At 37.8% G+C, this 24,256-nt stretch overlaps 1 protein-coding gene across 2 annotated transcripts; it reads right to left on the minus strand.

Moving 5' to 3' along the window:
* Positions 1–478: 478 nt before the first annotated feature.
* Positions 479–23,879, minus strand: LOC122994145 (macrophage mannose receptor 1-like). Of its 2 annotated transcripts, none has more exons than XM_044368683.1 (31): positions 23,720–23,879; positions 22,733–23,089; positions 22,134–22,304; positions 21,716–21,871; positions 20,708–20,818; positions 19,636–19,773; positions 19,338–19,514; positions 18,426–18,580; positions 18,156–18,266; positions 17,860–17,975; positions 17,587–17,735; positions 17,293–17,492; positions 16,615–16,730; positions 15,931–16,003; positions 15,662–15,815; positions 14,691–14,729; positions 14,076–14,239; positions 13,887–13,948; positions 13,255–13,355; positions 12,968–13,110; positions 8,168–8,273; positions 7,744–7,871; positions 7,347–7,391; positions 7,049–7,151; positions 6,342–6,574; positions 4,182–4,347; positions 3,287–3,451; positions 3,025–3,141; positions 1,952–2,107; positions 1,279–1,308; positions 479–1,096 (listed from the first exon to the last, which is right to left on the minus strand). In XM_044368683.1, exons 1-31 carry the CDS (start codon positions 23,820–23,822, stop codon positions 849–851), a joined length of 4,293 nt encoding a protein of 1,430 aa, XP_044224618.1. In that variant the 5' UTR covers positions 23,823–23,879; the 3' UTR covers positions 479–848. The 2 variants fall into 2 exon arrangements, with proteins under 2 accessions (XP_044224618.1, XP_044224617.1); XM_044368682.1 differs by having other exon boundaries at positions 18,156–18,269.
* Positions 23,880–24,256: the final 377 nt, after the last annotated feature.

Below are 24,256 nucleotides of genomic sequence, written 5' to 3' on the forward strand. Positions count from 1 at the left end.
GATGAGTTGTTTGCACATGTGCTGGGTCAACTCATCTTTTGTTTGGATGATTTTTATTGGGGATTCTTATTTAGTTTTACCTTGTCAACCACCTTTTTTTTTTTTTTTAGAGATTTTGATATCTTGCTGAGGCCTGTATCATCCTTCAGACATCAGTTGGTCTGGACTTTAAAAATTTAGAAAAAATAATATGTCACAACTGACAGTAGATGAGTTCCAGCTACGGTTCATTTTTTTAAAGATGATTTTTTTTGGCATTTTTGCTGTACATAATTGATAAGAAATCATATATGCGTATTGACTTATTGCTATCAGCACACAAGATGATAGAAATATGCATGGGCGTAATGGCACTGCAGTATCACTAACTTAGAGTAAATCTTATTTGAGGGATGGTGGGTTCTTTTTTGGACAGCTAGAAACAGAGAGTGATGGGAAGTAAATTGATCTCTTGTTTTATTAATAAGGAATAACTCAGTAAATTGTCAAGTGCCAAGTTTAATGTTCATTTCATAATGAAAGGCAATGAGTTTTTGACGCATTTCAAGCAATGAATATCATCTAGTGGGCATAAGCATAACATGTAACAATTATATACATTCAGTTGTAGATAAAAGAAAAAATCAAATACAAATCATTCCCATTGAGACATCGTAGAGCCTAAATTGTTGTTCCATGAGGTCAGACATTGCCAACTTCATTGAAACTCATGCTTAATGATATATTGTTAAATAACTGAATATATATTGTATATAGTAAAAAAACAAACACTAAAGAAGCATAAGTGTACTAAATCAGTATGTGATACAGTATAGTGTATGTCCCACTAGATTCTGCTATTATATAAATCACAGAGTTATAATAGGTTCAGGATTTTCTTCCTCTGCCTTCTCTATCAGTTTATTGGTGTCAACCACATCAGGCTGGGATCGTTCGCTGCCGAAGTAGAGTGGATTGTCAAAGGTGGGTAAAGGACGAGGAGACTTCTTGTAGAGGAAGAATGCAGTGACTATCAGCGTAGAAGTGATCATAATGATCAGCACAACAACCAAACTCGTGTGGGCACGATTGTGATGACCGCCTGGTCCGTGAGGTTCTGCAAAGATTCAGCAAGTAGATGATCAGTCAAAACAAATTTAGACTAAAGTTTATTTTTAATTTATTTTTTTACTACATGGTTTTTGATAACTGTAATTATTTATATATACTTTCTACAAATATTATAATTAAATCATTCAAATATTACACAGCTTCAGGAGATGAGGAAGTGTAGCTTACCAGGTTTTAATCCTGCATCTATTGGTATCACTGTTGGGAAAGAGGGGAAAACTGATAAGACAACAGATAACAAACCCTTTTAAAGAATATAAATGTGTAATTTTATCAGCTCTCCCTCAACTCCAGCATCTAGTCTAAGTTCACTAAGTGTTCGCTGATCTGTGGGTTGAGTTCTTTAGCTGGACATTGGCTGCAAAAGATTTGCAACCAAACATTGAAAATTATGACTTGAGTAACTATGACTTAACCAAATTCTTAAATGTTTTTACATGCACTGTAGCAGTCTATTTATTACCCAATTCTGGCTTTTATTGTTTAGAGAATTCAAAATCTACAAAGCTACATTTTTGCCGAAGAAACCCAGTAGTTTGAGATTCAAGTTACTTGACAGTTAAGGTTTGCACATGTGCATAGAAAACATGGATACAGTGAATCACCTTGTTGTGGAAATAATTTATTGCAATACAAAACAAATTGCCATGTAGTAATTTGCAAGTGACACAAATGAATTTGTTCTGTATTGTGCACAAGGTTTTAAGGGCTGATAATGATATAAAATTGACTTTCAACAAACTCTATAGTATGGCTCCCTCTGACAAAAGATGATTTTTGAGCAAGCTTCATGTATAAAAAGTGCCTATAAAAAGATTAAAATCTACATGGATGATCTTACCTTTGGGTGTTTCACAGATGTATGCCCTGTCATGCCACCTGCGACCTGAACTCCAAGTCCCATCTGCGGTTCCAATCTCTCCATAGTCACTATCAGGCCCTTCTGGACCCCAGTTAGTGTAGTCCAAGACTGTGTTATCCAACCACTTCCATGTTCCTGGGGCCAAACACAAACTCAATTAGGGATGTCAACGGTTAACCACAGAGAATATTTTTGTCTGGTTACGCATGTCGGTCTATTGGTTAGTTTGCATACACACTGTGCTAATGGCTTTGCTGCTAGCCAGAAATCTGTAAAGGTGCTTAAGAAAAGTAAACAAAGGAACAAAAAAATAAAAACAACCAACATCTGGTAAACTAAATTTAAAATGGGGAATTTGAGCTAGAATTCAGTTCAGTTTTTCCCCCTACCAAATAATTTTTTTCGGTTTGTTTCTCTTTCACATTAGCAGAATAATTGATTGTATCACCAATTTCTCTAAAGATCCCCTCCAGACATGTTATAAGATGTATTTAAAATACTCTTCTTTGAATAATAATTTGTGTCTGATATAGCTTTTCCACAAGAAGTTAAATTATCTTGTTAAAATCCTTAAAATTACATGTTCCTTCTCCCTCATTAAAAATTCCAGAATCTATAAATATGCAAATATATTTCATCTTAAAAGTTTTCCTGCTGGACACAAGATGTCTCCTACTTCTTTGTGAAGTCCATTCTCAGTGTATGCACACTACAGGCTTCAAGTTTCCACATCACACTTGTGTAAATTGAATATTGGACCAGAATTGACTTCCAAACTATTTGTGATGTCACAGATCATATTAATAGGCCCGCCCCTTAAAATTGGATTTTCAATGAGCTCAGAAAAGTTTCCACTTTCAGCAGATGAAAGAGAAAATAGCTTTCTAGTGTCAAACTCTGCACATACATCATTCTGCACAGAGAAGCTTAAACATTCAACTGTAGGAACAAGAAGCAAAACACTTTGCTGGAGAGAGACTTTCAATTAGTCATTAAGTGCAGTTTTTCTTGAAAATTATCATGTAATGCTGGAACAAATAGTGTGATCATACCTTTGTGAGTTTTATACAGGCCCATCCAGAAAGCGCTGTGGCCGTCATGAAATACTTCCACATTGCTTTTAATGAATGCTTGCTCAGCAGGATCTTCAATGCTGGCCAGCAGTCCACCTTCACAAAAAAATAGTCATAGGTTGTAATGATTACTAGACACATACTACTATGTGTTGTTGGTTCACATTTACTGATATCAACCCAACCATATACAATATTTTTAACATTGGAAAGACCAGTTTACTCTAGATGTGTGTCTTACCATGCCTTACACAGCTAGTAGCTGCATCTGCCCATTCAATTTCCTCTGTGATAAACATATAGCAGTGACCCTTGAATGGCAGCCAGGAGTAACTATTGTGGTACTCCGCACTCGTCTCTTCGGGGCAAACTCCTGGGAAGCTGGTTGACTCTGTTGGTGGCACATCTGTGAGACACAGACAGTGATGAGGCTTTGGGATCAACTAATGTCCTTATTTTGACTGCAGTGAACTTAAAACCTCTATATATTGCAAACAGTACTGATGTAGGATCATAACATACTGTCTGAAGGAATAGGTGTTCCTCTATGGGTTGAGATAAATCTTCTATTTCTTACACTAAATAAACCATTTAAAAATTCCACTGGCTTATTGGAAAACTGCTTGGTCACAAAGAGGAGGAGATAGAGGACAGTGACTGTTAGACTGTTGCAATATGGCTTCCAGCCATCAGTGTCAGCATTAAGCACAATGCTGCTGAACAGTACTCAGCAAAAAAGTAACTATGTGCCAGCTTTGAGTTTAGATCTACTGTATTGTCTACATCTAAGTAAGTTGTGATATTATTGTTTTAAATCTTCCTGACATTGCCAGTTTTTCTCCTGACGGGTTGCTGAACACCCTATCTTCTCTCCAGTGAGTTCTTATTTTCAACCTCACTCTGTTTAAGATATTAATGAGCACTGACTGCTTGACATTGGTCATTTCAGTCATATAAAGCAACATGAACATGGATCAGGGCAAATTCATGACAAGCTAACATCTCACACAGTGTATGCCAAAGAGGTAGAGAGGACAGGATAATCCTGCATTTACAGTATAATCACTTACAGAGGTTGACACTTTGCATTGACTGATGAACTGTATTAATTTACTTCAGCCTGTTAATGATCGTACCTGCAGACTGCATGCAAACACTATTCAAGGTCTGATTGCAAAATGCGGTCCTCCATTTTCCATCCACATCCATGTACACACAAGGTCGGTCCCTGCTTGGTTCACCCTCTGCCCAGGTTGCAAAGTTCAAGTGCCATCCATCAATGTATCTATAATAACCATTGGTCTGAAAGCAAGGATGGGTCAAATGCAGTCATATTAAAAATATGCATTTTTAGCCATCATTTCAGCATGTTACCAAAGTTAAACATTGTAAATGGCTTTTTAAAAGGTGTTACTATGCTAAACAGATTAAACAAATGTACACTTTTATGCGACATCCCTGGTCAACTATACCTTCTTGTATAGCTTTGTTAAACAAATCACTGTGATATGAGAGTTGTCACTTGCATTTTTAGGGGTCCAAGCTGGAGCCCTCTTTTAATTTTAAGAATTATTATTATTATTCTTAATAACCTACCGTAAGACCTACAGCGCCCAACATTTTTCCCCCTTTGACTCTGTTGATGATTTTGCATCATTTTGGAATAGGAACCCACCCTCTCTGATCACATGATTTTCCACCATTTCAAATTATGTCCAAAACTTTAAAAAATGTTCACAGCTTTCAAATGTGATGTAATCTGTACCAAATTTCACACATCAAAATTTGGATCGAGCTGCGCAAAACTTATTTTTGTTTTGATACTCCATTCTGTTTTGGGGTCATTTTTAGGGGTCCAAGCACCAAAGGTGCTGGAACCCTCATGGAATTGTGAGAAATATTATTATTGTTCTCTGCTAAAAGTGTCTGCATTTCAGAAACTGTAACACTTACACATTCAAAAAGTTACCCATTATGCAGACAACAAAAATCACATCATCTGACCTGATGGTGGCACTACAATTGACGTTTTCATGTTTTTGCGCACTTCCGAACCACACGACCTCGAACTAAATTGCTTTTCCCCTCGATTCTGTGGACGATTTCACATCATTTGGAAGTAGGAACCCATCCTCTCGGGTTGTGACATTTTTCCGCCATTTTGAATTATGTTCAAAACTGTCCAAAAGTTTCAGTTTTCAAATTTGATCTAATCTTTACCAAATTTCACACATGAAAAGTTTGGATCAAGCCACAAAAAAAGTATTCATTCTTGTTTTGATACTCTATTCTGTTTTGAAATTAAACATTTTTACACCTGTGTCTTTAAGGTCAACTTTACAGAAACGCTCATAAATCAAAAGTGGCTTGAACTATTGTAACAAAATTTGGTGCACATGTTTGGATGCTAGTTCTGAGCTTCGCTGTGCATTCCTGGGCTATTCAGCCACTAAGGGGCCCCGAAACCTCATAATCTCCCCATAACCTCAAAATCATAGTGTTTGGGTTTGTAAGAGTGTTTTCAAAATTTTAGCAGTCCAGCCCTCAAATCTTCAAAAATTGTCAGAAATCACCAGGTCGTAGAGACTTCATTCTTTTTGAAACACATTTTGCAATATGTGAAGAAACTTTGCTTAACTACAACTAATGCTTAATTTTGAACTTCTTCACTCTATTTTTTTTTAAAATCTTCATAATCAGTTATCACCCAAAACTTCTAAAGTATTAGTTCAAATGCTACCAAGATTAAGGCATAGATTATTTAGAGTCTGGAGATAAAATGTCGTAAAAAGTTTTGAAATATGTATAAAATCTATGATGCGGTGGCAACAAATATTGTAGTGTAATATGTACTGTACAAACAACATGTACTAAATTGCCAAATGTGTGATAAAACTTAATGAAAATATCAGAAGCCTCCTCCTGTTTCTCACCACTGCCTGCTGTGAATGCTGTTCACACACAGGTTGACTCTTGTGGTTTAAAAGATTTATTATTGTATCTGATTTTTGATTGTTGGTGATATTGTAGTGGGACATACTGCCTGGTAGTATGGAGCACTGTTTTATGTATGCCTTTAACTGTAATGTCCTGGTTGTTGTTTTGTAGTTTGTGAAAGGATAGTAAACTAAATCAAACTAAACCAAACTAACTTGTGAGGGTTTTTCTGTATCCAGTATGGGAAAGTTAATTAAAAGCTACCAATTTTAAAAGATACTATTTTAGTTATCTTCCCTGGAACTATCCCATAATTTTTGTGCCACAGTAATTTTATGATGAGGTTTGTAACCCTGTACCTGCTGTTTGTTAAGTCCAATCCAGAGAGGAGCTTTGAGAGTCATAGCCAGTAACTCGACATAAGCCTGTGTCCAGTCATTCCGCAAGCTTGCCAAGCTGGCTTTTTCGCCTTCACACTTCTTCTTGGCATCATCCCAGGTGAGATTTTGAGTCACAGCCTTGATGCTGTCATTTCCCAAATTTACGTAGAGGTCAGAAACTGTTGGCTCTGTTTGAGACTGGGTACTTGAGTCTGTTGAGAGCAAGAGGAAAATCAAATGAGAGGTGATTTAGATTATGCATTATTACTGACATCATTATTATTGTCATATCCCCCCGTAAATCAGCAACTTGTTGTTTTTATACTCTAGTTTTTGTTTGGATTAGACAAACAACATATAGAGAGAAGAGAGAAGATAATTACTTGTGGACAGAGAAAGGCTAGCTGTTTGCCCTTGTTTCCAGTCTTTGTGCTAAAATAAGCTAACCTGCTTTAGGCTGTAGCCTTATATTTACAGGACAGATATAAGCGTGGTGTTCTTGGCAAGAAAGCAAGACATTTCCCAAAATGTCCCACTATTGCTTTAATATCATTTGTTTAGACCAGGCGGTGTACACCAATTGCAGTTTAGGGTGTTAATGTAAGACATTCTTCCCCTAAACAGAATATTGCATCACCCAGTTTTAAGCCTTTGACAATTTCTAAAAGAGAAAATGAGGAACTTACCAAGTTTCTTAAGACAAACAAATCCATTGGTGTCGTTGCAGGACTTAATCATCCATTTCCCGATACCAAGGGTAGGATTACTGGTCATCAGAACACAGTCTTCCTGGTGAGGTACAGGGAGGAGTTTTTTCAGGGTGGCATAACCATTTAAAACTAATGCTGCTGGTTTAATATTTGCAGAAGTTTTGATCGTTTGATTGATTGATCAGACAACTAACTCTTGATGATGATAGTTATGTCATGAAAAAAATTAAAAGGCAGTGACATTTTACTTTAAAGTCAATCTTGAAATTGTTACCTCATTCCATCTTTGGTAAAAGGTCCCTGGACGACGTCGTTGTTTCTAAAGGGCAGAATCAGATTTTTGAATATCAAGATGTTAACATAAGTTATATCAAAACCATTTTTATTTGTATTCCATTTCACTTAAATAGTAACTCAGTACCAAGCTAAAAAGCAGTATTACACTGGTTTAAAATTTCAAGCCTGTTGCACCTTTAACCACAACCAACAGTGATGTCACAGTGCACTGACACACCTTTGCGTACACCTCTACATCACTGCAGCAAGATGAAAAGTTAACACTACTGGAGGTCTGAAAAAGTACATAACACCAGCTGACCTAACATGAGGCTGGTTTTAAGTTGCTCTTAAATTTTTCCATTAATTTGCTTCAGTATATTGTGTGTACTCACAGAATAGCCCCAGTTGGTGTATCGCCTTGGTTTTCCATCAGTCCAGTAAAATCCATCTTGTTTTAAACTATTCAAACCAATCCACAGGTCTTTGGTTGCTGCTTCAGCCATTTTGGTGATCAAAAATGCTGAAAGAGGTGGAAATCAATTAATTTCATCTCTTTTTTCCCCCCAATTTTGGCAATATTTCCAGTACATTTTCAGATTTACAGTACATGCATCCAGTACACTGTTCATTTTGCAGGATCATGATTAAGTTAAATTTAGACTAAATTGACAAAATCTTAGCTTGACAAAAATTTACCTCAAGGTCCATTTATATTTTTTTCCTGAGATTTTCTTTCACACTCTTTAAATTGTACACATGATGATGATGTATGTTTATGATCATCATAAAAATATATGGAAAAACAACAGAACAAACCTTGCACATGCCTTGTGGTAATAGAGGCTAAATTCCCTCCCATCATTTTGCACTGTTTCCTTGCTTCTTCCCAGGTGGTCCCCTTGTCACTGATGATATTGTAGCACTATAGATAAGAAATGAAACAGTGATTTTTCACTCTACAACTCTTTAGCCTTCTTTCATTAAGACTTCATGCCATCCGATCTAATCTTAAATACATCTGTGTGCCTATGTCTCTACGAAACTCTGTATTTATTAACTTCATCTTCGTTGTAGCCCTAAAATCACAGTCATGTATATTTGAAAGAGCTCTATAGTGTACTTGCATTGTGCATGGAATGCGTCAAATGAGAATGGTGCATAATAATAATAATATTATTGTTACTATATTACTTTTGATAACCTTATCTGTATTGCTTTCTCTTTAAAACCATGTTACAGTAGTCACTTATTTGGAATCATTTGTGTTAATTTTAATTTGCATTTGCAAATTTAATTCATGTTTTTGCATGTGAAATATGATATTTACATGAAATGTCTGGAAACCACATGTGCTTGTGAAATTTTGTTTTACATATTTAACATCTTACAGTATTACAGTATCTAAAAATTGCATGCCTTCCCCATGTCAAATATTGTTCTACATTTGATACATTCTCATGTGCTTTTCTTTCTTTTTTTTACTTTCACTTCATATATGAAGTTTTATTTAAGTAATATTATGATAAGTTAGATTTTCAAGGATTCATGAACTCCATATTGGACACAAAGTGTACCTACTTAAAAGTTTATATTATAATCGGGTAATGCAACATTGCGGTAATCTGCCCTATGTAGACCAATTCCTGTGTTGAAGTAACCCAGTAACCACTGATGGATTTGATTTCATCAATCATTTACTCTGCAGTATTTTGGGTCTGTAAGGACAAATTCAGGTCAGTGTAGGCGTAGGAACATTCATCATTAGACACAGTAAATTTAACATTGTCTGCTTTCACATCTTGTTTTGTAGAAGTCTGCAGCAACAGTTTGCTGAAACAATGTCTGACTCCTTTGCTACAGGAAACATGTTGAATACATCGATTTCATTGGCCTGAACATATCATACTACATACGTATAACCAGGAGAAGCTTGGAGAAACAATGTTATTGGTCAGCCCAGGGGTGTAGACATATGTAGAACTTTGTGATGTATCTCTGATGTTGATAGGATTTTCTCCAGGCCTGTCTTTAATAAACAACTGTTAAGCTTCAAGTCTACTCTACCGCCTCTGTTTCCTGCATCACGCAAACGGATAGAGCCTAATGTGGTGGATTCGACCCTGAGACTAAGATACATTTCGTTGGACAACAGCAACTGGTAGGACAGAAACTTTCACTATGGGGGTTTCCCTAAGTAAGAGAAGTAAAAAGAAAGTACCGTTTAAGGAACAGAATACACTGAGTAGGAAACTTAAGAAATTAATGTGGAAAAATTATAAAATAAAATAATTTTTAAAAAGGGATGAAAGGATTAACAAATCCAGGTTTCGACAGTTCTGTAACTATTGTAGAGAGAACATATGGCTTTCAGGATGTCACAAGTTGGTCAGCTGAGTGCTGGCCTCAAGAAGGCAGTTTTGAAAATTGGGCAATAACAATGTTGCAAGGCTGTATTGATCTGCTAGAGCTGGTCAGAGATCCAGCCTGGGATTACTCATATGCGTGAATGTTTGGCTGCATTGAAAAATGTGCTAAGCAGTATGATGCTCAAAATAGGACGGAGGAGGAGAAGACTGATACTTGTCTGTGTGTGATAACTTGACTCTAAACAACAATGTGTCTACTCTTGGTTGTGTACTATATGTCCCCATACACAACCATTTTGTAGTGTCATGTGACTCTGAACTAAACCTGGATGAATTGTGGAAAGATTCTGTTGAATTTCGGAAATGCAGTTATGTTTCTGTTGCTGCTTCTGCATTTGGTAACTTGTACTCATACGATACAGATGAGTGGGTTTTGGAACTGCCCCAACCCAGAGAATGCACACTTCTTATGTCTGGTGGTGATCACAGATGGCTCCCTCCCTCAGTACTTTCTGCTGTAGACCCCTCACTAGGGGCAAAACATAAGAATCATGTGGCTTTGTTAACACATGCCCCTACCAAAGGGTCACCCTGAAGCCAGGGGCAGTTATCCACCAAATTAAACAGTATCCATTGTCAAAAAAGAAAAGTGGTGGTATCAGAAGTATTCCTTGTTGGAACAAGGTGATTGTGGAGACTCACAGCCCATGTAGTACACCCATTAAGCAGTTGCCTAAACATGTCAAACTTCGAGTGTATCGATTCACTCAGGATTTGCACAAAATTAATGACATTGTTGTACTAGTTACGTGTATGATTCCTGATACACCAATTGTTGCTTCCAGCCTTACCGACTCTAAATTTTACACTGTGGTTCATTTGAGCTCCCTTGCACCCCAGCTCCCAGTATTTGTTTGCTGTCCCAAATGAAGGAAAACAGTACATAGTCACATGAATAATGGTGATTCATTTAGTCCCCTACAGTATACGCTGTGGCGGTAAGGGCTGACTGATGATTTGCTTTTGCCTGGAGGCAGTAGTTTGGTTCAGTATGCTGGTGATCTGCTTGTGGCTTCTAAGGTGGACTATTCGGGACACACTGTGTGACAGAAAGCTCACAGATGATATCATTCCTGGGAATGGGAAATTATTGCAGACAGTTGGTTTAAGGACTACTCTGCCTTAGACACTCCGTTGTAACCCTGCATGACACCAAAACAGCTAGAGCAGATAGCATGGACTGAGGAAATGATGGATGCTTTTAGCAACCTCAGGATGAAATGGCATTAGGGTTGCCAGATTATGGCCTCTCGTTCCCATATACACGTCGCTGATAAGACTTGAACTGCTAGTGCTGTATTGACTCCACTTCATGGCTTTTTCTATTGTCCGATCTCTTCATTTCCTGGTCCATGAGTGACCCCCTAAACCTGGGAGTGAGCCAACTCACTCATTTCATCCGGGTGATTTTGTACTAATCCAATCTCTCCCGTCTGCTTCCCTCTCACCTAGGTACAAAGGTCTATACCAGGTGCTATTAACAACACAAACAGAAGTCAAGGTCCAAAGCAGAGCAGAATGGATTCACACCAGCAGACTGAAGACAGATCTGTCAAACGCTCTCACTGGCGTCATCTCTGCCAAATGACTTTTTGTGGTGTTCCAACGAAAAGCGCCCACAGTTACTGCTTTCTCTTCCCATTTCTAGGTAATGAAATCCTTACCACCATGCATTGTAAGTGCTAGTAGCCTCTACATAGTGGTATTGGTTTCATCACCTAGAAATGGGAAGAGAAAGCAGTAACTGTTTGCGCCCTTTGTTGGAACACCACAAAAGTAGTTTGGCAGAGGTGACTCCAGCAAGAGCATCTGGTGGATCTGGGCATGCCTTCAGTCCGCTGGTGTGAGCCTTGGACCTTGACTGCTATTTGTGTTGCTAATAGCACCTGGTATGTACCTTCGTACCTAAGTGAGAGGGAAGCAGGCGTGCTCAGATCTGCCTGACACTCTTGCTGGCGTCACCTCTGCCAAATTACTTTTTGTGGTGTTTGAACAAACTGTGCCAACAGTTACTGCTTTCTCTTCCCATTTCTAGGTGATGAAATCCCCACCACCATGCATCGTAAGCGCTAATAACCTCTCCATGGTGGTGGCCCTCTACTATGCGCAAAGTATGTGGAGACTAACAAAGACTTTTGCTTTGCCTTATTTGGCTTGTCCACCCCTCAGCGAAGGTGAAGGATGATTTGTGTGTTTGCTTTGCAAACAAAGGGGGTATTAATGGATTTACTTAGCTCATAATCAATTTGTGTAACAAATACCTTGTTATATTGTACAATATTTACTCTTCTCTGCAACATTCAGGGTCTGTGAGTGCAGATGCTGTAAGTTTGACTTTGTCTGCTTTCACATCCTGTTTTCTGTCTGCAGTTTGGTGAAACAATGTCTGACATGTTAGCTACAGGAAACGTGTTGAATACATCGATTTCATTGGCCTAAACATATCATATTACGTACATATAACTGGGAGAAGCTTGGCAACAACAATGTTATTGGTCAGCCCAGGGGTGAAAACATGGGCATGAGGTAACGGGGGGGCTGCCATCTCAGACATTGGCTGAGTTTACAAGAATTTTCCACATTTTAATATACATTAACCAAGCTATACAGTTAGGCAACATAAAGACAGCTTTCGTTTTAGCTTGTTTTATAACAATGAACTTTTAGCCTAACCAGCGTGCTGCGGTTGTGTAAAACATGCCAGCGATGGATAGGAGACTGCAGCCAAAGCAGGTGAAATTATCGCTTTTCCACATGTTTATGCTTGTTGAAAAGGTGTTTTTTCTAAATTACTCTTATTGGCCTTTTACCTTTAAACCTGTTTTATTGCAGTTACAGTAACAAGCCTAGATGTTGGTGACTTGCATATAACGTTATCTTCAGTTCAACTGGTACGCTGTCTCCACCGTGGCCTCTCTGCTCTGCTGAGCCCCACCATGAGTTACACCAAAACATATAAAAGTACAGATCAAAGAGCCAACCTCAAAAATACCCCGGGTTCTGAACATTTTAGAACCAGTTCCAATTCAGAACTGGGTTTCGGGGGTCATCCCTATGGTCAGACTAGGTCCACATGACAAAGAATGACTAAATGAGATCAGACATTTAAAAAGTGGTATACTGTAAGGCTTTGCACTAAAGATGTAAACTAAAGCTCTTTCAGGTTTGAAGGTTAACAGTGTTTTCTTACCTTCGAGTCAAATTTTGTCCATGGGGGCTGGCAGCCACCTTTAGGAGGTTTTGTGGGGGCTACAGTGGTGTTGACGGGTGGTGAGCTTCCACGTTTACAAATACTCTGGTACTCTTGGCCACAATTACAAGTACGCCAGAAGCCTGTGCACAGCAGAGATACCATGAGAAACTTTTTACCAACAGCATTTTACGTTTTTTATTTAGAACAGCATATTAATCTTATCCAGAACATCGTATCTAGTGTTAATACTTTAATTTGCAAGTGCCTAGAATTAGGTTACTCACCCATATAGTAAGTCATAGCAACACAGTTCTCATCAAAAGTATTAGAATTAGGCTGATTTTCATCCCATCTTCGAAACGCCACTGGAGAACCATCCATCCACCTTGAAACACGCAATTCGGTTGAATTATAATATGTAATTATATAAATATTTGATGTATTTACATAACAGGTATTTACATAACATTGACAGTAGACATTTTTTTGCATGATAAATACCAACTAGAAGACAAATAAAATTTAGGGGTGACAATAAGTGTATCCAGACAAGTCAAAAAAATCTCACAACAAACTTCTTATGAAGTTAGAACAATGGATGAGTCAGTGATGAAGGACTAAGGCTGAAGTCAACTAGCAACAATAAATATCCTTGTTTTAAATGAACTTAGAAGTCTGTTGCATTAATAGCTAGTATCTACCTTACTGGGATAAAGTAAAAGAAACTTTTGATGCATTACAAAAGTTCATACCCAAGCAAGCAAACAAATGATCATGTTCAGATTATGAGGCTATCCACTCTAAGTACCATTAATGCTTAAACATGATAATCAGCCAGCCAAGAGTTTCCTCTGCCCTCCCTAGAACCAACGATTCACTACACTATAGCTACTGTGTGTCATTCATTCATACTCACCAAAATGACCCATCAAGATCCACTGACAAACCTATGTAGTAGGTCCCATAGTTTCTGGAGATCTGTGTACACATGCAAACACAAAAAATACACCGAAGGTTTAAGACCTACTTTTCTAGTCAGTAAACTATCTTTCAATATGTTCCACATTTGAATGTGCTAACTGTTAAGCTAACTAAAAATACCTACCTGTTTCCATATGAAGATATTTTCAGCTTCACTGTCGATAGTCATCAAGTCCCCGTGTCTCTGCTTACAGAAGTGACGAGCATCTTCCATGGCCATTGAGATTCTGTTAATGTAATACTGATTCCCCTTCCACTCAATCCAACCATCGGAAGTGGTGTTAAAGCCTGCAAAAGATTTGTTAACATATTGATTTTTATGAGTTTTACACATTTTATATTGGACTTTATTTCTATATTGAACACATCAACTTTTTTAGTTCTGTTAGTAATTTTTTTTATAGCTTCTGGTTAAGTGCTAGTCAAAATGTAAAAAGTTTTTTACAGTATGTGCTCACACTATCAATGTTTGTGAAAATCAGTCAGTGTGTCATGAGATTGGTGACATGTTATTCATTTTAAAAAGCTGTTAATGAACTTTTATGAAGTTTGATGAACTGTCTTGTGCAGTAATCGTAACTATGAGAAATTCTGAACTAACAAAAGCCATAAAATTGGGTTAAATATGTCATGTGACTGAAGTTATACTCTGTCTAACCAGCTGTGACTAGTTTTCCAATATGTTGCATTATCTTTTCATTACCCTTGGTGTGTGTTTGGTTGTACAATGTCAACTTACCCACCACAGTATTATTCGGAGGTGGTTTTGGAGTCACTCCTGTAAGAAAACAGATAAGTGTTGATTTCATGTAGAAAGAAAGTTAGCACAGCAAACCCCCTCTACTTCAGGATTATTTAGCTCATAGGGGTGAAGGTGATAGTAGCATTGGCAGGATTTGATTGTCAATTTGACCAATCATGCTGAGATACTTCTAGAGACTATTGTGTGTATAAATAGGGATTCAGCTCTTACACTCTAATTCTGATTAATATTTCTGTAATGTGGAGCTACACTCCCACTGGATTATTGTTTCAGTGTCTGAGCTTTTAAATGCATGTAGCAACAGCTGTGGTCTCTTTAATCCTTTTGGATGATTAACCATTGTGGGAGTTCGCTCATTTCATTTGATTGTCCTGAGTTGAAGATCCCCTTGTGTTGTTCTTGTGTTTACATAATTGATGATGATTTCTTACCTTAAATGTTTTCTGTTCATGCTTTTTCTTTTCAGCACTTTTTCTGTCACGTTAACTATTTAAGTTAAATATCAGATTGCATTACACTTGTATGGATACTTGGATTTGTTACCCCTACAGTGTGCAGGTTTATAATGGTCTTTCATTGTAAAAATCTAAACTAAACAGAAATACAGTTTAATTGTTTCCTCGATCTTGTTTAATTCAAATTTCTGAACTGGCAACTGGCCATATATATCAGAAATCATTTTTGCAACCTGTACTTTTTGAAGTTGCAACAAGTCTTAACCCCTGCCAGCAATGTTTTTTTTTTTTTTTTGGAAACGTGTATTTGAATGTGATTGAGATGTGCTTTCTGGGAAGCTTTGCAGCATAGTGGGGAATCACTCCACCAATGAAATAGAGCAAGAGAGAGCATGTACGCTTGAGTCAGTTCTTCCTGGATGAAGCTTTAAACTAATTACTCAGTAGGTTAGACAAAAGAAAAGCATTCAGTCCACATTTTCTTGACTTTACCTCCGCGAATCTGACACAGCCAGTCATTGTAACTCTCACAGTGCGCATCGTTCCAAGACCCACTGTCATCGGCATTTCTAATTTGGAATTCAGCACAAGATTCAGCATTATTAAAATTATTTGGCTCCCCCTCCTGCCAGTGTTGGAAGTTTACCTGTGAACAAAAAGAAAACAACAAAACTAATGGTTTTCTTGTAACGAGGAAAAAATTAGATTAAATTATTCATGTTATCAAATTAGTTGTAAAAAGCAGAACACTGTTAACTAACCGGGGATCCATCACTCCATACATAACCAGAGCTTGAGTCAGGGATATGAAGTCCAATCCAGGCTTTTCCATGACTGCAGTACACAAAATCATATAAATTATGCTGCAAAGACATTTTGCCTCATTTCATAGTATTCTCTTAAAGCTAAAATGTCTGACTTGCTGCATGTTGTCTCCCTCTAGAGGCAATATGTAACTCAAGTGATGAAAGCAGCAGCAAAAACAGTAGAGGAACCAGTTACGCAAGTGTGATGTTCACTACTGGATGGATGCCAGTTTGTGAAAATACAAACATGTTGTGAATTGTGTGTCTGCCCGTGTATTGGATCTGTTTTGAACAGACTTAATTGACACTGACAGTTAAAATAGGTGCTACTGTCAAAACCAACATGTCTCAATAGCGTAAAAGAGTATGTAGAGCATTTCCAGCCAAAATAAATCTATTTCATTTTACATTTTACATATTAACTAAGTACTGATAATACAATACAGACTTAACTGTAATACACTCATTATTTATGTTATGTGCCAGTGCCATTATGTGACAGTTTTTGTGTTTTACAATCAGATGGAATCTAATTACAATATATTAAGAGGTGCCATATTTAATGTTGCAAGAGTTATGCATTTTTTACATTGTGTCTAGTGCTGCTACTTTGACTTAAAATATTCATTCAGCTCATACCGTCCCACAAGTAGCTCAGTGGGACCATGGATGCTGAGTAGGTCTCCTCCGATGGCCCTACAGTAATCCCTGGCTTCAAACCAGGTCTTCTCATTTGCACGAGGCCCTGTAAAGAACTTGAACACAAAACAAAAAATGTAAGTGAGATTAAAATAGACCGGTAGATGAGAGGATTTGATATAAATTTGAATATTTTTTTCCCCCGAAATTTGTATATCAGTGTGAGAAAAACTGATCTATTGATCTACTATCAATCCTTTCAGTGTATTAGGTGGAGACAGGTGTGTTACACTAGCATAGAAAGATTTTGCTGATACTAGAATTAACATCCCTGCCAACACATTTTGTGTACCATATAGCATTTTCTTTACCTAATAAAGATCTGATTTGGATCAAAACGTAGTCTATTTACATTAAAATTTAGTGTAAGTGTAAAGGGATCAAATTGATGAATTTGATCCCTTTATCTGGTATTTATCTGGTATTTAAGTACTTCATAAAATGTCCACAGTTGGTGTGTTTGCATTATTTCAATTGCTTACAGTAGCATAACTGATCATGTTTAATATTCATGGTTATTGCGGGAGGACACTGGGCAGCTCATGTGGCTCTTGTTTGGTGGTATTAATAGATAACATCTTTTAATTGTGGTTTAGTCAGGTGGACCTCTTGCTGTACCTTAGAGCAGAAGTTTCTGGTTCCCACTCGATTCCAGCCTTCTGGACACTTAGGAGGAGTAAGAGTTGCTGGTGCAGAGGTTACAACTGCCCCCTCTGCCAGGTGCTTGCAGATGTATTTCTCCTTTTTGGTGCAGGGCAGCAGATCCCAGAGTCCGGCAAAAATCCCAGTTTTCATGGCAACGCAGCCCTGTAGATGACCTTGAGTTGTTGAGGGGAAAAAATAGTCCAATGTAAATTGTGGGGCTGCTGTTTATGCCACATCTTAAAGATGGAATTCCACATTTCTCCATACCTGGCATTTCAGTGTTCCAGTGAGTAAATCTCACTGAGTCTGTGTTGGTCCACACAAATTCATCAATGTTTTTCTGGTTTGAGAGCCCCAGCCAGAAATATTCCTCCGGTCTCAACCCCACCAAGCTGACAAGGAATGCATTATCCACCCTGGAAATATTTACACAAGTTTATAGATTTCTTGTCTCATAAAATTATGTGTGCTTGTGTGTGGTTGGTATACTCATAGAATTATTCACATCACATGACTAATAAAAACATGAAATGTTCTTACCCATTTGAAACATCAGCTAAGTACGAGTCAGAGGTCTTGCAGTCATCTTTAGCTTCATCAAACGTTTTGGTCTCTGTCCCCACAAAGTAGCAGTAGGAGCCATGTCTTTTCCAACCCTGGATTGTAGGCAACCAAGCACTGATTAGTACTGAGGAGTTGACTTCCAACTGAATGTGATATTGAACCAGTTACTTTTCAAAGTTAATTTCTGGATTTTAATCATTCACCCTGTTTAGTGAGGTGTTCACAAAGGCCAGATACTTTTTTCATAGGTGTTTCATGTAAACTTCACTCACAACTTTGCAGCCTAGGTCCAGAACTACTTCATCTCCAGTGCTTTCAGTCTCACTCTGCTTCATACAGATAAAGCCATGTTTCTCATCACACCCACGATCCGCCCAGTTCCCCTGCTATGAGAAAAAATGACTGTAAAACACTTGCATACAATAATTATAAAACTGATAATAGATACAATCAGGATGTTAGCAGACACTTTCCCCAGATATACTACATGTATGCCTGTAAGAAGGATATGTGCACCATTATATACATGTGGCGCTCCTCACCTCTCCCCTGATGAGAACACAGTCGTCTGTAACAGTAGAGACAGTTGGTTTCCCAAATTCCCAGCTGGTGAAGCTGACAGTAGAGTGGTCGCTCCACTCAAAGAACCCCTCTGTCTTCTTGTCATTCAGCCCAATCCAAAGCTCATCAGTGGAGGCTGCAGACATGTATAGTGAAAAATAAAAAACAGTGGTTATGACATTTCATGGTCTTAACACATTCTTAACATTGGAATTAATTGAGTTATTTGTACCATCTGAACATTGGTAAACATGGACAACCATAGAGATTTAAAAATCTGTCAGTAAAAATTAAATTCTATTTAATCCATTATGGAGAACAATTTGATTAGTTTAGTGGACAAGCTTATTTATCTGTTTCCTTGGATATACTGTTTTGTACTGTCTTCACTCTGTTAAAGAAAACTGTATTTCTACAGATCCCTAAGTAGTCAGCAAATATATAAATCAATAAATATCTGATTTTAAGATTGTTCATTTTTGGGACACTTTGAATATAATTATAAAAAGTCGAATTCGTTTCTGTGGTGCCAGCTTAGTAAATTTGGAGATGAGGCATACAGCAAAGTGAAGCAGAGAATGTGACAACTTGTCATGATATATGATTTTCCGCTGGATTAGTAAGTGACCTCATTAATTAAAGATCAAAAAGGTTTGATTTTGCTTTCTTTGTTAGACTTGCAGTCGCGTTGAACAAAATGTATAATGTTAATGATTATTTTAAGTCTGTGTGTGTGCATGTGTTCTCCCTCCCTATTCAGAATTTCTTGGCTCTCATATCAAACACAAAAAAAGAGATCACTTTTTAAAATCATTCTACAGAAAAAACAAACCAGCACAGTCTCAACTGTTTGAGAGGGTTTGACTGCCTTCAAATCTATCTCCTTCACTTACCATATCCAAGTTGAGAGATGACAAAGCTTTGATCCTCCACGTTGCGAATGCTCACAAGGTCCCCTCCTTCTTTGCGGCACTCTCTCTGAGCATTAGTCCATGAAAGAGGATCACGACGAAGGTGGAAGCAGTGGCCATTATAGGGAATCCAAGGGCTTGAACAAAATCCTTGCTCAGCTAATGATGAAAAGAACAAAGATAAAGAGGACTGAATGACTGATGTCATACAGTGAATGCGTCACAGCAAGAAACAATACAGTAGCCAGAGAACAGAATGGAGTAGAATATTATTCTGTACTTTGTGGAGGAGGTGGTAGAGCCCCATCTTTGTAGCAGATGTAGCCCAGTTTTTTGGCACAGGATGAACTTATCCAAGAGTACTGCCCAGCAGAGTCAAGAAGTGCACAGTTGTGTCCCGGATTAGGAAGTGGATTTCCTGAAAGAAGATGATGATTTTACTCAAGACCCCGTTATAACAGTGGAGATTCATGTAGTGTAGAATAAATTACTTCATTTATACTACCTTCAAGGGGAGAATTTGACAGGTAGCTTTTTTTAAATATGAAAATCATTAGATTTTACAAGACATGACATTTAATGTAAAATAAAAAATGGATTAAAATAAACATTTTAAGGATATAATCAAGAGATGAAAGTTAGAATGTCACAGAAAAGTATGGGTTCATGGGTTTGCCATAAAACCTGCAGTAACAAATTTTGGACACTTGGGAGCAGTGGAAGCAAGCTGTAAACACAACATCTACATATCATCACCTTTTAGGTTGATATGGATTGTTACCAAACAGTTGCCTAATTAGACATCCAGCAGATATAAAGCAACATTAGCATTCATTTAGAGTCATGTTGCTGGCCATCTGGCAAATAAAAGTCCAATATTCACTCTCCTTTGAGCTCTGTTTTTGGCCTCCACAAACTTCTGCAGGAAATATCTGGCTCTTTAGCTGCTAGATGCTCCACTATGTTCATCAGCTGATCACTAACTGTGTCTGTTTGCCGTTGGTGGTGGACCGGTAGCATATAGTGGGTTTATCAGCAATGCTGATGAGAGCTGAGAGAGTGTAAAAGGTAAAGTTGTGCGACGTAAAACCAAAACAATGAGCTGAAAGATGCAATAAAGCTCTGTAGAGCTGAGGAGAACTGCAAAGTTGGGTGATAACTCTTTGTGGCTTCATCACTGAAAGTGACACCTTTCAAATACAAGAAGCCATCGTAATAGATTGTTTGACTATTACAGAGTATTTCATTTGTCATTTATTAGTAAACTTTACAACTCATTGGTTTATAGGTTATTGCTTGAGGGGACTGTAATAGAGTTGTCTGAGTTGTCTTTTACTGGAGCGCAGACTTACCACTATTCCATCTCAGGTAACGGAAGGGCTTCTCATCAGACCACCGCCAGCCATGTTCAGGGTTCAAGACCAGCCCAATCCAAAGTTTATGTTTCCCTGATCCCAATAGTGCTGTGTGTTCATTTGTGTTTGTGTGTTTGAGAGAGACAAAAGGGAGTAAAGACATTGTTCCTCTTTTTCACAATGTTCCTCTTTTTCATTGCTTAATAACAAGTCCACAAAAAGACTGAAATCACAGTAAAACAAACACAGAGAAATTAACCAAAGAAAGCAAATCACAAGAGAAGTTTAAATCTTACAATATTTACATTAAATATTAATAATGCCCATGATGGGTTTTGTGAAACTACAGAGGGGAAAGCTTTCAAGCTTCAAAATCTGCTGGGGCTGAATTTATCAAATCATTTATCAGTGTAAGTAATAATTTGTGACAAAGTGATTGGCTACTGTATAAATTGAGGACAATTGGCAGGGAACTAAAGACCTGACAAGGCCTTCCAAAGTACAGAAGCCTCATATCACTCCTGAATGAAATAGATTGCACAATCTCTCCTCTGTGCTCACAGAGTCACAATGATCCTTGGACTCACTAGTGAAGGAAACAGTGGGTTGATCTCAATCCTAATACCCTTGGATATTCTGATATTACAGCCTGATCAAATATCAAGTTGACAATAATGGTACAAAAAGTAAATCATTCAGAGATTATTTTAGCTGTTTCAAATGCAAAACAGAATTTTCTAGAAATCAAGAGACACCTTTGTATCAGTGCAGCAATATACCTTGTGTGATTTCTAGAAAACTCATGAAACATGGAAAACTGCATTGTGAACAAATTAAATCATCTATCAAATCTTCTAAACATTTTTAAAGATTGTGTTACATGAGCCATTTTAACCCATGTAATACAAGACATTCTTATTCATTTCTGCGTCAACAAACCCTGCTATGTTAGATCAGTTTGTATCTTTTGCAGTACCAGCAAATATCCACTGGGTGGCACCTTACCTGAGACAATAGCCTGCTCACTGGGATCGGTGATACTGACCAGGGAAGCACCTTGCTGTTTGCAGCTGGCTGCAGCTTGGGGCCAAGTCAGAACTGACTGTGTGTTCAGCTGGTAACTAGCTCCTGTTACATGGTTTTTCTCCCAGTAATCTGCGGCTGAACATTGATACAGAAATATGGAAAACTAAATTCTTCAGTCATTGAAACGTCACATGTATTGCTGTAACCTACAACTGTGCTGTTATACTGAGTGCTTAAATTATCTCAAATCAGAACAATAACTTCCAATGTGTATTCTCAAACCAAATTAATCTGCCTGAAGATACCTATAGTGCTTACAGGTATAAGATAATGTATTTCATTTAAAGATGTTTGCTGCTCAATGTAATGAGATTTAAATCTTAAATGTAGGACTCACAAGAAGTTGGGCAGTATCCCCACTGCTCATGTTCAAATTTAGTTTCAACTGCACACCAAAGACGCTTCACGGAGGAGTCGTATGTAGTGCAGTCTCCAAACCACCGGTCTTTGTACATGAATGGAAACATGCAGATCTTACCGAACGCATTTCCATCAATGGTATACAATTCTAAAAGAGAAGAAAAAAGATTGATGAAATAAAATCTTCTTTGAGATTCTACATTAAGATATATTTTTTTGCAAAATTTTTAGGACAAGCTTGAATCATTTTTTTAATCCTCCCTTCACCACTGATTTATACCAGCATGCAGAGCCAGCAGAGGAGGATTCAGATGCATCAAAATAAAGAATCATAATTCACCTGATATTTTAGTATTAGGCGTTTTTTGATTAGGTGATTGATCACAAGTACTCAATTAACAACCTGCCCATCAGCAGCATGGGAGTAGCCAAAAAACATCTAATGAGTGAGCCAATTTAAAGGAAGAGTCCTCTCAACACAGCAAAGATAATTTGCTCCTGTGTAGATTTCCAATTGTTACACATGAGGTAAAGGACTGGCAAATGCTCTTCAAAATCAAGGTTTTCATACTTTACCTCTGTATGTTCTCGTGCAAGCACCGCTGGCTGTCCCTGTAATCGTGAGGTGGTTATTGGGTCCTATTGTTTTGGAGAGGACAATTGATTCATCAGGTTTGACTTCAATGTAGAGCTGGTGGCCTTTGAGGGCAAGCAGTGTTTCATTCTTGCATTCCCACTTTTGAAGATCACTCTTTTCGTCACAATCGTAGAGGCTTACTCCACTCCCCACACTTTTGCCCTGCACTCCCAGGCACTTTCTGGTGGCAGTAACAAAAAGCCGATCACCGGTCGTCCAGCGCACGTCAAGGCAGCGGTTTGATTTTTTCAGCAAACAAAAGCCAGTGGCCTTGTTAGTGAGTGAGAATGGTGAATCTGCACAGACATATGCAAAAAGAAATCTGTTAAAATTATGCTGCACACATTATATTTTGAATAGCCCATCGCATGCATAAGTGTATTTCCAATATGTATTAAAAAGTTAACATGAAACATCAAATCTTTTATGGTTTGTCTATTTTATGGGCAAAAGTCTTTTAGTCCTTTCTTTCTTCTTCTTTTCACAGTCAGAGTTTATGATCTGACACACTTTTCTGTAAGACTTTGTGGAGTGCAAGAATTTTGTATTAATCTATGTTCTATTAAACTGCACCTCCTCTCTCCTCACTTTGCTCACTCTTCAATTGTGACAGATTAGAGATGCACACATCCTTGAGATAAGTCTGTTGCTACAGTTGTATTAGTTCTTTGTTAAGCCCAAATTTGCACTTTTAAAGCAATTATTTATATGACTTGTAACAATGACATATCAAAATATATTCATTATTCACAAAAGCAATAGTTTTGACTACCATCCTGTAGTGAAGCTTAGAATCTAACTCACTTCCAGTATCTTTACATCAGTACCAATTCATGTTGACACACAAACCTGCAACAAAGGGCACAAGAGAAAAAGGCCCCATATACAAAATATGTCCAATAAGAAAGCTTGAGGGTATACTGTACCATTTGATGCTGAGCATGGAGATGTTTGGATGAAGAGCACAAAGGCTGCTAGAGTTATCCTTGTGATCAGCATTCTTATCATAAGTCTCACAGCAGCAGACATTGTCCATGCATTGCAAGCAAAGGACTTATGAGCGTGACCATGAAAAGGAGGGTATCTTAATAGAACTGACACGGTCAGTTTTTTTTTTCTTTCTTTCTTTTCATTGAGAAAGTGTCATGTTTCAGATTGACACATTTCAACATTTTGCTACTGGTAAAAAAGGGGGGTTGGGAGGGAAGTAGAGGTAACAGACACAAACACACACACTTTCCTGCTTGCTTGCATGGATATAACACTCCAGAAATGGCAAAAATGTTGCCCCATTCACTTCCTGCCCTGGAAAAAATGATGTGTAAGAGGTTTATGCTAAACATGACTCATCAGAGTTCAGTCCCGCATCCTCACGGACGTTTGATGTATGTTACTGAAGTCTGCAAGTGCTCAGGGCTTTCCCACTGTGTTATGGCAAGTGTTTGATGGCTCTCTCACAAGCT

Source organism: Thunnus albacares, chromosome 12 (genome assembly GCF_914725855.1).
Source record: "Thunnus albacares chromosome 12, fThuAlb1.1, whole genome shotgun sequence".
In the NCBI taxonomy this organism is placed as follows: Eukaryota; Metazoa; Chordata; class Actinopteri; order Scombriformes; family Scombridae; genus Thunnus; species Thunnus albacares.